Source organism: Lepidochelys kempii, chromosome 6 (genome assembly GCF_965140285.1).
Source record: "Lepidochelys kempii isolate rLepKem1 chromosome 6, rLepKem1.hap1, whole genome shotgun sequence".
In the NCBI taxonomy this organism is placed as follows: domain Eukaryota; kingdom Metazoa; phylum Chordata; order Testudines; family Cheloniidae; genus Lepidochelys; species Lepidochelys kempii.
Genome location: NC_136385.1, coordinates 29008232 through 29024268, shown reverse-complemented (window position 1 = coordinate 29024268; position 16037 = coordinate 29008232). Strand labels below are relative to the sequence as shown.

The window sequence follows — 16037 nt, the reverse complement described above, 5'->3', positions numbered from 1 at the left end:
ACCATCCCCTACATAAACTTATCAAGCTTAGTCTTGAAGCCAGTTAAGTTGTTTTTTTGCCCCCCCTGCTTCCCTTGGAGGGCCCTTCCAGAACTTCACTCCTCTGACGGTTAAAAATGTTTGCCTATTTTTGAGCCTAAACTTTTTGATGGCCAGTTTATATCTATTTGTTTTTGTGTCCACACTGGCACTTAAATACCAGGGAGGAGGAAGAGTTATTTAAGTTATCCCTCTGATGTATTTATAGAGAACAATCCTATCTCCTTACTTAGCTAGCAGTTCGGAAAATGTCAGCATGTTAAAAGCTATTGCTGTATTGGGTTTTTTTTTTTTCTTTCCCCTATGCCTAGAATTTCTCCTGCAGAAAGTGAGGCGGCATGTGAGAGGATTACCATCTGACAGGGTGGAAGATGATTGGCACTTGTTCTTGTTGTCAGTCATTAAGTTGGTGTGAACTCCCTTCCCATTACTCCTCACTGATTAGGCCTCAGCTTGAGTATTGTGTCCAGTTCTGGGCGCCACATTTCAAGAAAGATGTGGACAAATTGGAGAAAGTCCAGAGAAGAAAGAAGGTCTAGAAAACATGGCCTATGAGGGAAGATAGCAAAAAAATATTTCTTTTAGTCTAGGGAAGAAAAGACTGAGGGTGGACATAAATTTTCAAGTTCCTAAAAAATTGTTACAAGGAGGGGGGAGAAAAATTGTTCTCTTTAACATCTGAGGACAGGACAAGAAGCAATGGGCTTAAATTGCAGCAAGGGTGGTTTAGGTTGGACATTAGGAAAAACTTCCTAACTGTCAGAGTAGCTAGGCACTGGAATAAATTACCTAGGGAGGTTGTGGAATCTCCATCATTGGAGATTTTTAAGAGCAGGTTAGACAAACACCTGTGAGGGATGCTTTAGGTAATACTTAGTCCTGCCATGAATGCAGGGGACTGGACTAGAAGACTTCTCGATATCTCTTCCGGTTCTATGATTCTATGTTACTGTTCAGAATATACATTAAGCAAATCCAGCCAGTGGCACGCACACAAGCATCAGGGAGGAGTGGGGGCGGCAACAGACTCTTTAAAAAAGTGTGCAGTGAAACTTGATAAAAACACATGGACATTTCAGAAACCTGCCATAAAGAACTTCTCCAACAAATAGCCTACTGTCTTGAGACCATTTAAAAGAATCCCCCCCCCCCCCCAGGCTTCAAGTCCAGTTTAGCTTGATCCGTAGTTTAAAATCACCTCCGTAAGACAGGCAGTTGTGGCTGGTCCTTGGATGATGATGACTTCAGACAAATATAATTGGCTGTACTCTGAATATTAACCAAACCCCTAAAGATTCCGCGCCAGTACTTGGAACAATATTGTTCTCTCCTCCACACAGTATTTTGTTTTTTTAAATTATGGTGGGGCACCCCCATGCATTAAGATGGAAGTACAGCCTCTGAAATAAACAGAAACCTTGTGCCGGCCTCTTAAAAACATCCTGGATTTTAAGTTACTTCAGTGGCTTGCCCTTTTAAACCTCTCCCCTAGTCAGTTTACCTCAGACAGTTGCCATGACCAGGTTCACTGGGTGGGCATAAGTGTTCAGCCCTGGTTTAATCATGAAAATAACGATCTGCTGTGGCAACAATTCTTAGTGATAGGGAGCTTAGGGCTAGAGTCACATAATTTGGGGCGAATGCAGTGATGAGCTGCCAAAATCTTAACAATGGGTTCCCTCCTCACCCCATGAGGGGGTCGTTGCCCACCCCCCCTCCCCCCAGGATCCCTGCCCCATCCACCCCCCTCCCCTGTCCCCTGACTGCCCCCAGAATGGGGTAGGAGGGTCTTGTGGGCCACCGTAGTGGGTGCCCACCCCACCCCGAAGAGCCAGAGGCACCTGCTGGGGGGCGAGGTGGGGAGTCCCGGCGTTCAGGGGAGAAGGCGGAGGTGAGCTGGGGCCAGGGGGGCGGAGAAGCGGGGGGGGGCAGCGCGTTCAGGGAGATGAGGTGAGATGATGGAGCGGAGATGAGGTGAGCTGGGGGTGGGACAGGGAGCTGCCAGTGGGTGCTCTGCACCCACCAAATTTTCCCCTTGGCTGCGCCAGGGCTGGAGCACCCATGGAGTCAGTGCCTAAGGCGCCACTTTTGGCCAGTTAAATTTAGAAGCCCTTTTAGAACCGGTTATCCCTCGCGGAACAACCGGTTCTAAAAGGGCTTCTAAATTTAACAACCGGTTCTAGCAAACTGGTGCGAACCGGCTCCAGCTCACCACTGGACGAATGTTGATCGCTTGGCTGAATTTGTCTCCAAGCAAAGTCACGCAAGCCAGCTGCAGTTCCTGGATCAAATGTAATTCCTGATGTCAGTGATTTGATGTCATTGCACTAACACCAGGGGTGAGTTTAGCCTGTAATGTTCAGTTCATAGGATACAAAGAATGTCTGATATTTTATTTAGAAATACCTATTAGAGGAGGATTTCCCAGAACCTGATGACCAACTGTGACTTCTTGTTTCTTTACTGTAGCTAATGGGTACAGAAGGGGCTTGTCTATACTTAAAATGCTACAGAGGCGCTGCTGCAGCCCTTTAGTGTAGACACTACCTTTGTGGAGAAGAGGGATATTCCTGTTGGCGTAGGTAATCCACCTCCCAGAGAGGCAGTAGTGATTGATATCAGTGGAAGAATTCTTCCATCAACCTAGCACAGTCTACACTGGCACTTAGGTCAGCTTAGCTATGCCCCTCAAGGGTGTGGACTTTTCATCCCCCTGAGCGATGTAGTTATGCTGACCTAATTTTCCTCATGTTGACCAGGCTGAAGTGTTCTTTGTACTTAATCCCTTGTGTTTCACTTCCCCCCAATGTTTGGCTCATAATTGCATCTCAAGAACATGGCATTTGCACACTGGTGCAAAATAAATATATAAAATTCTTCTGACAATTTTTAGAGGCTAATTCTCTGGTCTTATTAAAAACATAATGGTTTTTATAATCCCAGATAATTCTCTCCCAAAAAGCCTTCTGGCACTTACAGAAGTTTCCTCATTTTAAAAAAAAAAATGTAATCGTGTAGCTCTCAAATGTGTAACGCTGGCCTTTGAAATGTGACACAGACTCTAAGGGCAGAATTCTCTCTGTAACAGCGTGTCTACAGACCCCTTTAATGCTGAAGCCACTTGCTGTTGTGTAGATACTGACAGAAGAACCCCTTCCATCACTGTAGTAAAATCCTCCTCTCCAAGGGGCAGTAGCTAGGTCAATTCTTCCACTGATCTAGCAGTGTCTACACTAGGGCTTACCCTGTGTGATGTAGTTAAGCCAACGCATGACATTTTTCGCAGCCTTGAATGATCTAGTTATGCGCACCTAACTTTTTAGTAGAGGTCTTAGCTGCAGGATGGGTCTCTGTTGTAAATCCTGTGTCTGTCAGAAGGTGGCCCATGTGTGGAGTCAATATAGAACATGCAAGAGACTGCATCGCAGCTAGAGAGCGAGAACATGGCCTTCCAGAAAAATTAAAACACTGAATAGTTGGGTGGAGGCAGAAGCTGAGAATTTTCCAGGAATGGTCTCTGAGCGAGGCTAATTAATAAAAATTCTTGTAATGTTGTTGGTCAAACCTATTTATAGAAAAAAGATATTTATATACTACTCAAGTTTTCATTTCGAAGTGTCGTGTGTATTTATTACTACTATAATTTATTTATTTTTCAAGTGGAAGAATACCAAAAGCAAGTATTTAAGAACCTGTAATAGGTTAGACAGTGTTTCTGTCCATATTGTAAACTGCAATTTTTGCACTTATTTTCCCCACCCTATAGAAAGTAGTGACTGGTTAGGAATTTGCATTTCAAATACTCCAGATGGGGGTCAAACCCCTCGTCTTTAGTTACTGCAGCAGTTCTCAAAATGTGGTCTCCAGACCATTTGCCAGTGGCTGAACATATGCTTCTAACTCTCCTTGTTTCCATTAGCTAAACCACAGGAAATGAAGCAATAAAATGTCAAGTTCTTCTCTAATTCTACTTCTCAATGTAAGTGATGGGCTGTAGTGTTCATGCAGTGGAGAGAAGTAGGTGCATGCAATCCTAACCTGAAGGAGAGACTTTGTGTGTAAGCAAGCAGTTTCTGTCCTCTTAGATTCCTTGAGGACTGAAATTCTGCTGAACACAAAGACTATTGAAAACATGTGGTGGTAAAATTGATGGTCATCAGGAAAAGCCAATTTTACTTCAGGATGTTAAATGTCCTAAAATTTGTGATCCAAGAAGGGACAAGTTGTTTTCAAAGACGAGAGTGAGAATAATGGGATTGTTTACAGATAGGAATCTGCAATGGGAAATTGTGTAGAGACCTGGTGGGGTGGGGGAAGTTCTAAGTAATTGTAAGTGTAAAAGGAAGTTCACAGATTACACTACAAACGTGCCCTTCCTGAGTGAGTTTGTCTAATGTTGTGCTGATGAAGTCTACAATCTGCCTTCAGTGGGTTCCTGGAAGATGTAATCAACTTTTCATTAAAGCATTTCACTTAATCATTTTAATATTAACACATTGCTCCTCTTTTATTTTTCAGACTGAGTATAAGCTTTGCAATGGGTCTGATAAAGAGTGTGTATCTCCCACAGCCAAATTTACTAAGAAGGAGACATTGAAGGTATGTACAAAACAATAAAGGTTGCCTTGGGCTGTGGTGTCACCAAGCTATTTCCTTTTAGAAAATATGGATAGTTTTTAGAAAAAAAAAATCTCATAAACTACTTCTCCTTTTACTTCTGAGTGTTATTTCCCATGACCCATCAAGCTGCTCGTTCTTTTTTTGGTCATAGCAGGTTCAGAACTGTTTGTTCCTGTATCCAGTCTTCCATGTGGGAGTCGTTAATATTCTGTAATTAGAACAAAACGACACAATCACCATGCATCCAAACAGTTACCTATATATTCCAGAGCCCTTCGACCAACAGGAGGATTGTAATCCATTTTAGCTCTTATTAGTAACACACAGAGTGTGCTCTAACACCATCTAGTTGGCTCTCATCACCGTCCCAAAGCAATAGGTCAGCTGGTGCTTTTGGATAAGGAAGGCGGTTCATAAAACCAGTCTTGCATAAGGGGCTACTATTATTATTGTAGGTAGTAGCTTTAGGGCTCTTCTTGCTGCCTTCAGCAAACTGGGAATATCAGTACCTTGTTCCCTACATTCAAGTACCTTGGTTCATAGAATCATAGAATATCAGGGTTGGAAGGGACCCCAGAAGGTCATCTAGTCCAACCCCCTGCTCGAAGCAGGACCAATTCCCAGTTAAATCATCATATAGTTATAAATGTTTAGCTGCCATAGGCAGTTCTGCCCACATGGTAGAGCCAGCCCCTCTGGTATAACCTATGTGATCCACACAATGAAAGAAACCTTGAATATTGACATCGATATGACACCACTGCTTGCTCACCACTGCACAGGTGTCACACCCTAAGTGCCTGACATGTTGATCTAAAGCAAGTGGCCAAGTTTATACCTAGTGTGATTCAAAGGTTTCAATTTGTCTACACGAGGGATGGCTTTCCAGGAGATTTAGTCTAGGTGAAAATGTGATTATATGCCTCAATTCCAATCTGCTTCTGCATAGCTTCTCACAGGGATTCCCTAGTCTGCCTCCATCACTCTGTAGGCAGGGCGACAGCAGATTGTGTAACCTTTGTAACTGACAGAACTAAGTTTAATAAGAAGAACATTAAATCAAGAACTCTTGTAGAATTTTGCTATCAATGAAGATACTTGATATCCTGGCTGCTCTCTATGTTCCCTTATACTTTTGTCACTAGAACATACAATTTTGTTGATTTCTAGGGAACCTGTGTGAGGCCTGATAAGTTTCATGAGGGCTCTATCTGCACAATAAATTGCTTTTCCAGATACATTTATGTAAGAAGTTCCCTCCCTTCTCTAAGTAAAGCATGCAGTAAATGACCTGTTTATAGCTGCTATTTTCTCCATTCTGAAACAGGTACAGAAGAAGAATTACAGACAGGAGAAGAAAAGAGCCACCAAGCAACTCTTCAGCGCTCTAAAGGATCCCAGTGTGGTGATTATGGCAGACTGGCTGAAGGTATTTAATGCAAAACATCACTTCTGAGGCTGGAGGAATAAATAAATGGATGAGAAAATCCTGTAGCATTTTGGGTTTTATGCAGTAGTACCAAGAGCATCCTCCTTCGAGTGAGCAGAGAAGACTTGCTTGCTTTCACTCAGTCAACCCCACTGGAATTGGAACAAAGACATTCAGATCCTCTCTCAAGTACTTGCTTCACTTAGTTCTGTCCTGAGTTGTAGTTTAAAAAGTAATCCCACCTTCTCTGGAAGCTCTCTCAATCCAGAGGAGTTCTTTTGTTGGGTCCCAAACAGGCACAGAACTGTAATGCAGTAGAAAAAGAAAATCAAATGTCCAGTTTTTCACATGCAGACAGGAATCACATTGAACCAAGGTAGGGAAAAGAGAATTCCTGTAGCTAACTGAAAAGTAGTGTTGGATTCCATTCTAGTCCTCAAATAGAAGGAGCTAGAACTTCAAGGGAAGGACAACCACAAAGGCCTTGCTGATTTCTATAAGTGAAATGGCAGAATCCCCTGAGAAACGAGCAAACCACATCCCATTTTGGTCAAATCTGCCCCTTCCACTGCCCTGCTCATGCAGTGTCTTGGAGGTAGCATGTTTACCCCAAGTCCAGCAGTTTTGGATCCTCTCCCCACATATGTTAAGGAGTTGGATTCAGAATTCTCTTCTTGCTAATCTTTCCTGGTTCTCAGCCTCTTTGATACTCTACATAAAGGGGGTTGGATCCAAGGTGGATGATTGCTATAGGTGTATGGGTTGTGTTTTTCCTGACTCTCATTGCATGAGCTTCAAAGCAAGTACCCCATCAATCGGACTCTTTCCAACCAGGATATTGAAGTTGTTTCCCACTCCCTGCCTTGGCCATTGTGGTCTGTCCATACTTAGTGGCTCATGTAACAACCAGCCTTAGCTGAATGCTCATTTGCACCCTGCCTGCCCGAGCTTTGTTTGTTGGCCAGAACCTAGAAGCCAGCTCTGTTCAGTGCACAACTGATTCCTGTAATCCCCTCTCCACGTGTGTGTGTGTGTGTGTGTGTGTGTGTGTGTGTGTGTGTGTGTGAGAAATATAATTTTTCTTCTGCCTACGGATTTCTAAGAGTTACTTTACCAAAAGGCTGGGTTTTGTCTGACCTTCTTGTTCCTGTGATGCTGCTGAGTTCCCCACTGTGTTTCTCCCTCCACTCTCCTTCCCAAAATGTCTGCCTCCCATTGTTGCTGGATGCCAGTCTCCTTCCCCTTTGGGAGTTGGGGAAAAACTGCATTTACCTTTCAGATGAGAAGGTCAAGGAGAATATACATGGCTCCTGCTGCATCTCCTGACAGTTATCAGTAAAGTCATTTTACAATCTCTGTGGAACTGAAGTGGGAGTATGTGGCATCTCAGAATGAAGAGATGAGTGGAAGTCTCAGCACCTTTCCCCTCTCAGTCTTCCATCCCAGGCTTCTGCCTTGGAGATTGTCGTGTCCCCAGTGCTCATCTTTTTCTGTTTTGGGGGTCTGAGGGAAAGTCGAATGTTGTGAGAATAGGGAATACCCTGCTTAATCTTGTCTAGTGATTCCATTTCTTGAAGCTATATGCTACTAATGCTGTAAGTCACATAGCCTGGGGTCACTTGGCAAAGTGAGAAGAATGAAACGGGAACCAGGTCTCAGCAGCCATCTTGGAAAGACTTGCAGGTCTTTTCCCCACCCTTTTGTTCTCCTTGCAAAGAAACTTTGTTAACTCACTGCACAAGGAAGAAATATGGCAGTTGCCTTTAAGCAGACAGATACAAGATGTTTCATTGATGTTTGAAGTTTGTAGCAGTTAAGCTTTTGATTTTCGTTTGATACAGAACAAACTTTGGACCAGTTGACTAATGTAATTGCTCCTTGTCCAAAGATATATGAATATTGACAATTTATCACTGTGCCCTGAAACTTATACACCACAGAACAAATATTTGATTGAAATTGTGGGATGTGGATGGGGGAGACTAGCAAATACGTCCATGTTTGTGTAGCGTTGCTGATTTATCATAGGAACATTGATTCCTGTCACTGTAGGTGACCATCTTCCATCCGATAAAAGATATTACTTAACCCACCTTGTCTCTCTTGTGTTCTGCGGCCAGCACAGCTATAACAACAACTGACCCTTAACTACAGTTTGCAGTGCCCTTTCCATGATAAACCCCCCGTTTCAGACACTTACAAAACAAAATTGTTGTTGTTTTTAAATTATGGACTTCGAGACAATAGGATTTATTTATATTTGTTACAAATGTGAACGCTGCTGTTCGTGATCAGCAGTGGATTCTAGGTGACTGGAGACAGCATAGTCTGCTAGAGAACTAAAATTAATAATGTCTTTGTACAACATTTAGGATTTATTTTATTATTTGTCTTCATGTGCAAAAAGTTTTGTCCTGAGGAGTTCGAAGCTGTTAAAACAACTTCAGCTCCACAGCAAGCCATTTATTATGTATTCTCACAGCAGCAACCCCAACAAAAGGGTTACATATTGAGGTTCAGCCCATGTGTGGTGTTGAGCAAGAAGAGCTAAGTCTCACTTTACTGGGACACTCTTTTACCCTCAAAATGGCTAAAGCCGAATCCGTTGACCTGCAATGTATGCTATCCGACTTCATGTGTTGCCTACGAGATAGAATTTGCATTGAGCATGACCAAAAAGTAAACCAGTCAGAAAAGGTGCTTCACAAAATGAGGATATTTGATTAAACTTATTAATTGTGGTTTCCCACAGCGGATCTTTACAGTAACTTCTAAGGCCACTTAGCCTAGACATAACCTTTTAAATACTTACTGGCCGAATTGAAATGTCCATCAGCATTGTCCCCAAATCATTCTCATGTGGTCAACAACTAAAAAATAAGTGTCTGTCTGTGTGTAATAAAAGGGGGCTGTGAACTCACAAAATGGTAAGGGCTAGATTCTGATATCCTGACTCATGTGGAATATCTTCTTCCATGAATACGCCTACTGAAGTTGACGAGACTACGAAAGGAGTACAGTGCTAGGCAGCATAAATAAAGGCATCAAAATCTGTCTTTGAGAGAGAGGCACATGCTGAACACGTTGTACTGGATTAAAATACTTTATTTAAGAATTTTAAAAAAAACAACCCCGAACTATCTCTGCTTATTTCCCTCCCAGATCCGTGGGACCCTGAAAAGCTGGACCAAGCTGTGGTGTGTTCTGAAACCAGGAGTGCTGCTGATTTATAAAACACCAAAGATCGGTCAGTGGGTGGGCACCATCCTGCTCCATTCCTGTGAGCTGATTGAGAGACCCTCCAAAAAGGATGGCTTCTGTTTTAAACTCTTCCACCCTTTGGATCAGTCCATCTGGGCTGTGAAGGTAACAATCGTGCTGAGATGAACAACTCCCCCTCCCCCCCCCCAAAAAAAAAACCAACAAATTCTCTGAGGCAGAGGGGGATATGCTTGGGGAGGGGAAGCAGGGTTCCCAGCAGACTGGAAGGGCAGCTTTGTCTTGTCCTAGTAAAACAGATTACGTTATTTAAGGCAAATTAGGGACTTGATTAGATTAAATTTGATTTTAATACCAGATCAAAAGAATGTGGAGCTATTGAGGTGGGCTATATAAGTGTAATTTATGGTGCATAGATACGTGACTGAAATTAAAGAAAGGAGGAAAGATTGTCTGAATACAGGGAAAAGCTCTTTGACAGTCAGATGTGTTAGACTGTGGAATAATCTGCTGAATGTGGGAGGGTTAGGTAGAATTTAAAGTGCTGTACAGTGCAGAACAAGAGACAATCTGCCCTGGCAAAGCGAGGTGAAATGGATGATCTGGTCTTTTCCAGCTCTAATGTTCTGTGATTGAGAGGAAGTCTGGTCTTGCGGTTACAGCATTGGACTGGGCCTGGAGAGATCTGTGTTCAAAACCTGGCTCTTCCACAAACTTCTTTTGTGTGACTTTAATCCCTCTGTGCCTCAGTTCCTCACCTGTAAAATGGGGTTAACGATACTTCCTTTCTCCTATCCTTAGTCTCTCTTGTCTGTTGTAACTGTAAGCTGTTTGGGACAGTGTACAGTGCCTAGCACAACGGAATCTTGATCTCCGTTGGGGCTTCTAGGTGCCACTATAGTACCAATAATTGATTCCACCCATCTGAAAGATACAGATCCTGCAGTTTATATTTTTTAACTAGTAGCTGAAAGGCTGTGCTGTCACACGGGTATAATTCATAAAGTCATGGGGAGGCTGAGAGCCAAAAATGGCTGAGAACTTAAAAACTGGATGGTAGCAGACTGGGAATACCAGTGATGACTGAACCTGCTGATATTCTAAGCAAAAAGAGCTCTCATCCATTCTCATTGCTCTTCCCGTCACTTCAGGTTGACGCAGCAGATATTCTAGGCTTCAGAGTGATATTTAGGGTTATTATGCGGGGGTTGTGTTGGGAGACTTGTGTGGGTGGTGAATGTGGGATATATGCTATGGTGAGGGGATCTGTGTGTTTGCGGTTATTGTGTGTGCTGGTTGTGTTGATTTATGTTTAAGACGGTTTGTACTGGGACACTTGTGTTTTTATGTGAGTGTCAGTTTTGGGCCAAGTAATCCACCATCTGTTCAGCCTCCCTCATATAACCAATGAAATTGTCGCGTGCAAATTAGCTGTAGAATAAAGGTGGTGATTGGTTGAGTTACATGTGATATCTATATGATCTATGACTCTTGACTTAGAATAGATGCATGCCTTACTTACACCACAAAGGTATAATTCATTACGTGAAACTCACTGACAATTGGACAGTAGCAGACTGCAAAACTCAGTGATGATTCAGCCTGGTGATATTCTGAACAAAAAGAGCTCTTAACCATGCATATAGCTGTTTCCATCACTTCTCGCTGACTGTGCAGACGTTTTAGGCATCAGAGTGATATGCAGAGTGGCATTTCTGGAAACTTATGATATCAATAACTCACCCAAAGTTTTAAAGAAATATATTTATTTCTCTAAGGTGGGATGAAACAGCATTTGCCATTAGCTGTGATTAAGGAGGATGCCCCCACTCCTTACAGACCGTAACATCTGTCTGATGCCCTGAAGAAAAAGCTCTTAGCTACTCTGACTCTGTTCCACTATTAAAAATAGCATCTGTACAGAGTTATTGCAGATATAAATTCCCTAAGAAATATTACCAGTCTAAACAAGGCATTGCTGATTATGATGTTACTGCAGGGAGGCCAGCATAGCAGAGATGCCTGGAAGGATTCATGTACCAGGGCTGATGGCATTCATTACTCTGGCACCAAAGGGTCTGGCAAAAATGGGAGAGCAGATGTATGAGGCCAGATTCTGACAACCTTACTCACTGTGCTTCATGGGTAGTCACTTTGAAGTCAAAGGAACTATTTGTAAGATAAAGTTCTGCTAAACTGAATCCAGCTAGTGGTAGAAAATTAAATGGACCTCAGCAACAAAGAGTAAGAGCTATTGTTTCCTCACAAGGTTTTTAGCCTAGCCTCAGTCTATGTCTTGACTCTTTTTTCTTTGCACTATACGGTCTTGTGCCAAAGGTGTATGAGGCATTGTAGTTCACCTACCACTTGGCTTTTGTTCAGCCTTCAAGTTTCTGTTCATCTGGTTCATGTCCTGCATCCAAGAAAGCTGTCATTTATTTGCTGTCCATCACCACAACAGTTCCTTGTGAGCAGACAGAGGTCAACTGAATTCATCTGAAAAGTGCAGTGAGAAAGAACAAATTGAACAGGGCAGGCAAACTTTTTGGCCTGAGGGCCACATTGGGTTTCCAAAATTGTATGGAGGGCTGGTGAGCGGAGGCTGTGTCTCCCCAAACAGCCAGGCATGGCCCAGCCCCTGCCCCCTATCCACCCTCCCCTCCAGCTTCTCACCCCCCCTCAGCTTCTCACCCCCAACGGCTTCCCTGGGACTCCTGCCCCATCCAACCCCCCCGTCCCCTGACAGCCCCCGCATCCCCGGGACTCGTACCCCATCCACCACCACCTGTCCCCTGACCACCCCTGGACCCACCACTCCTGACTTGCCCCCTGGAACCTCTGCCCCATCCAACCACCCCTTCTCCCTGTCCCCTGACTGCCCCCGCCACCCCATTCAACCCCCCCTCTCCTTCCTGACTGCCCCCGCCCTGGAACCCCTGCCCCATCCAACCCCCTTGTTCCCTGCTCTCTGACCATCCTGACGCCTATCCACACCCCTGACCACCACCCCCAACTCCCCTGCCCTCTATCCAACCCCCCGCCCCCGCTCCCTGCCCCCTTCCTGCGCTGCCTGGAACACTGGTGGCTGATGGGAGTACAGCCGCCCCTGGTCAGGCCGCGGCTCTGCAACTGTGCTGCCCGGCCACCCACAGCGTTGTGCCGGGGGCGCCGCGCGCTGAGGCTGCGGGGGGACGGGGGGGCCAGCAGGGGAGGGGTGGGGGGCAAGCCTCCCGGGCCAGGAGCTCAGGGGCCAGGCAGGAGGGTCCCGCGGGCCGTAGTTTGCCCGCCTCTGGATTAGAAAGTAGTACGGTTTTGCAATTGGAAGCATCTTGTGGTGTCAGAATGCTTTTTCCTTCAGCAAGACTGACCCAACAGAAAGGAGTCATATAAAATACATATATTATATTCTGTATATTAAAAAGTGGAAGGATTTTCCTGAACGCTGTTATGGAAAACAAGAAAATCATGAGAGATTTGGGTTTTAAAGTCAGAGTAGTTCATTTGGATATCTTGAGCTGGATATTAGGGATGCTGCATTTGAACTGTGTATTAGGAACCCCCCAGGTTGGATTGCTGTGTGTGACAGCCACTTTGGGCCACAAGATGAACACCAAGAGAGCAGCAAAAGGCCACCTCTAATGAACTGCTTGATGTCAAAGGAGCTGTTTGCACTCTGACAGCAGTCAAATGCTGAAGCTGCCAGAAATACTGTTTTTTATTTTGTGTCACTTCACTGCATACTTTTAAGGCAGGGGTGGGCAAACTTTTTGGCCCGAGGGCCACATCGAGGTGCGAAACTGTATGGAGGGCCAGGTAGGGAAGGCTGTGCCTCCCCAAACTGCCTGGCCCCTGCCCCCTATCTGCCCCCTCCTACTTCCCGCCCCCCTCAGAACACCCCATCCATCCAACCCTGCCCTCACTCCTTGTCCCTGGACCACTCCCTCCCAGGACCACCGCCCCCTGGGACTCGACCCCCTATCTACCTCGCCCCACTCCCTGTCCCCTGACTGCCCCCCAGGACTCCCAGCCCCCTTACCGTGCTGCTCAGAGCAGCATGTCTGGGAGCCGCGCTGGAGCCAGACATGCTGCCCTGTATGAGCACGCACCCCCTTCGCCCAGAGCACTTCCCGCGCAGCGGCGTGGCTGTGGGGGAGGGGCGGACAGCAGGGGAGGGGCCGTGCGCGAGCCTCCCAGGCCAGGAGCTCAGGGACCGGGCAGGATGGTCCCGCAGGCTGGATGTGGACCGCAGGCCGTAGTTTGCCCACCTCTGTTGTAAGGCAACCAGGGGAGCATTTGCTAGTGTAAATTGGTTTTGTCTAATGGTGCAAAGAGAGCCCACTTCTCATGAATTATAGATGGGTTCTTTGTTCCAGCACAAGTTAAAATTATTACCTATAATACTGGAACCAAGATGTGGCCAAGAATTCCCACTGCCTGTTAAAACAAGATGACGGATCCTGAAACGTAGGGATTGTCTAGACTAGAATTTGTGATTGGGTTTTAACTCTAGTTAATCGTTTGCCAGTTAACACAATTGTCAATGCTAGTCTGGATGCTCCACTAACATTTGTTAAACAACACAGATATTTGTGGTTACCCCAGGGCTCAGCCGTAAGCCCTAGAACAAATGTTTGTGGAGCTGTCTAGACTAGCATTTACAGTCGCGTTCATCAACTCAGTTTAATGGGCTATCATTTAATTTAAACTAAAACAGAATCTCAAACTCTGAGGTGCCTGTCAATTGATTACCAGTGTATTTAGGGTGAAAGACCGCTGAATTTAGTAACTTCAATAATATTGTTAGGGCATGCACCTTCTAAATGTCCGTGTAACCCATACTTAAAGAGCACCAGCTGATTTGCATTAAATGCTTTTTGATAAAAATGACTGGCTTCCACACTGTAAATTAGAATCATTTGCCTGGATAGAGAGTTCGCTTCATTTTATGTGGCTCACTATGCTTGTGAACATAAATAGCTTCTCTAAAGTTAGTTGCTTTTCGTCTAGGATGTGATCATTCCTGCTTCATAACGAAATAAAAATGCCCAATCTGTTCTCATGCTTTTGACAGGTGCTAAATTAACAGCGCTGAGATCTTAAGTTCTCTCTCTACACCACAAGCAGTGACTTAGAGACCTTCCCCGCATGATTCTGGCAGTATCTTCAAACCACTTTATAATGGGAGTGTAGTTTGGGTCTGTGCCTGCTCAGGCTACGGCAGAGTACCAAATAATGCCAGTATGGTGATTATTTTGGGGCTGTGTACGGATGCACTGTATAGCAGTCAGGTGGTTAGATTTGTGGTAATGTATTGGATCATCCTATTGTCCTGAAACACTTTTAGATTTTTTTCATTTGACTTAACTGGATGAACAACACAGTGTGGGAATGTTTGTTTGTTTCAGTTACTCGGGCACCTATCGATGGCAGCAAATAATCCAGTGTAGGTACCTGTGAAATTGAAATCAATCAATAAAATAAGAAATACACCCATTGTTTTGAACGCCCCCCCCCCCTTTAGATTTTATTTTTAAAGTAACTGAAGTGATGGCGCATCTATCACATTCCTTGGGAAACTTTTACCATCTGCTCCTATCGTTTAGATCATTCCGTTAGGCACGCTTTTCTAATCTCCAGCCCAAACTTGTTTTGCTCATTTTCATCCACGTGGATGATACCTCTCTATCGTATTTTTAATGCCTGTCTTTGGTGATAAAAGCAAAAGTAAAATTAAAAACGACATACTGAATGGCTGTAGCTTCCGCGTATGCATCGACTAACTACTTTTTTTGGTTTTCATAATTCTTCCAGAGTCCTTACTCTCTGACATGGTAACGTAAATCCAATCCTTTTTTAGAACCACAAACGTATCCTTTTCGGGTGATGCCCTTCACTGCCCTGAAGATGAGTGACCCAAAGACTTCCCTGTATTAATTGTATTACAGTAGCATCTAGAGGCTGCCACTGAGATTGGGGCCCATTGTGCGAGGCATTGTACATTAATGGTAAGAGACAGTCATTGCTCTGATGTGCTTACAGTCTAAATAGGCAAGACAGAAAAAAGGTGGGAGAAAGGAAGGATTGTTATCCCTATTTTACAGATAGGAAACTTCACTTACTCTGTAGAATTGTTAAGGGGGGGGTGGTTAAGAGTGGTCTCAATGTCATGATCCTTTTACCCGTGTGTGACTACTAAATCTGTCTGACAGACCATTATTTGGTCACTGTAATATTTTTCCACTTGCACAAAAGTCTCTTGAAACGTTGTGCCATCTACTCTTCTTTTAAATGTCAGTACCCTGGATCTGCACCATCTGTTCATGGGCTTCCCCCTATAAGGCAGGCTTCAATCTGTGCATCGAAAATCCATACTATGGTGTTATCAACAATTCTCCAAAGTCTCATTCAGCTGAAAGCTCCTGAAAGGAAAAATGTCACAAGGAATGCTGCCTGATTGCATCAATGTCAGTAGTAATGTCTTGAGGGGCTGGGCTGCGGATCACTTATCAAATCCCAACTTTGCCAGTCCTGCATATCAAATCGCCATACAGATGTTTTTGGTTTCTAAATCTCAAGCACCTCGTGAAAGGAGTGTTTCTTGGTGCTCCCTGTTTTGATGAGTAATAAAGACCTGTCATTTCCCTGGCAGAGGAAGACAGTAAATGAAGCCTCTGCAGAGCCTGGAAACCCCAGGGATTAGAAATTGGGTCAGAGAGAATGAATGCAAACT

General features: G+C 44.4%; 1 protein-coding gene across 6 annotated transcripts in view; it reads left to right on the top strand.

The window, feature by feature from the left end:
* Positions 1-16037, top strand: part of OSBPL5 (oxysterol binding protein like 5) — a 221064-nt gene that overhangs the window by 149862 nt on the left and 55165 nt on the right. For all 6 annotated transcript variants that reach the window (XM_073347294.1, XM_073347295.2, XM_073347291.2 and 3 more), the window contains 3 exons: positions 4558-4638; positions 5987-6088; positions 9251-9454. In XM_073347294.1, coding sequence (XP_073203395.1) covers positions 4558-4638; positions 5987-6088; positions 9251-9454 — 387 coding nt within the window. The remainder of the gene's footprint in view (positions 1-4557; positions 4639-5986; positions 6089-9250; positions 9455-16037) is intronic.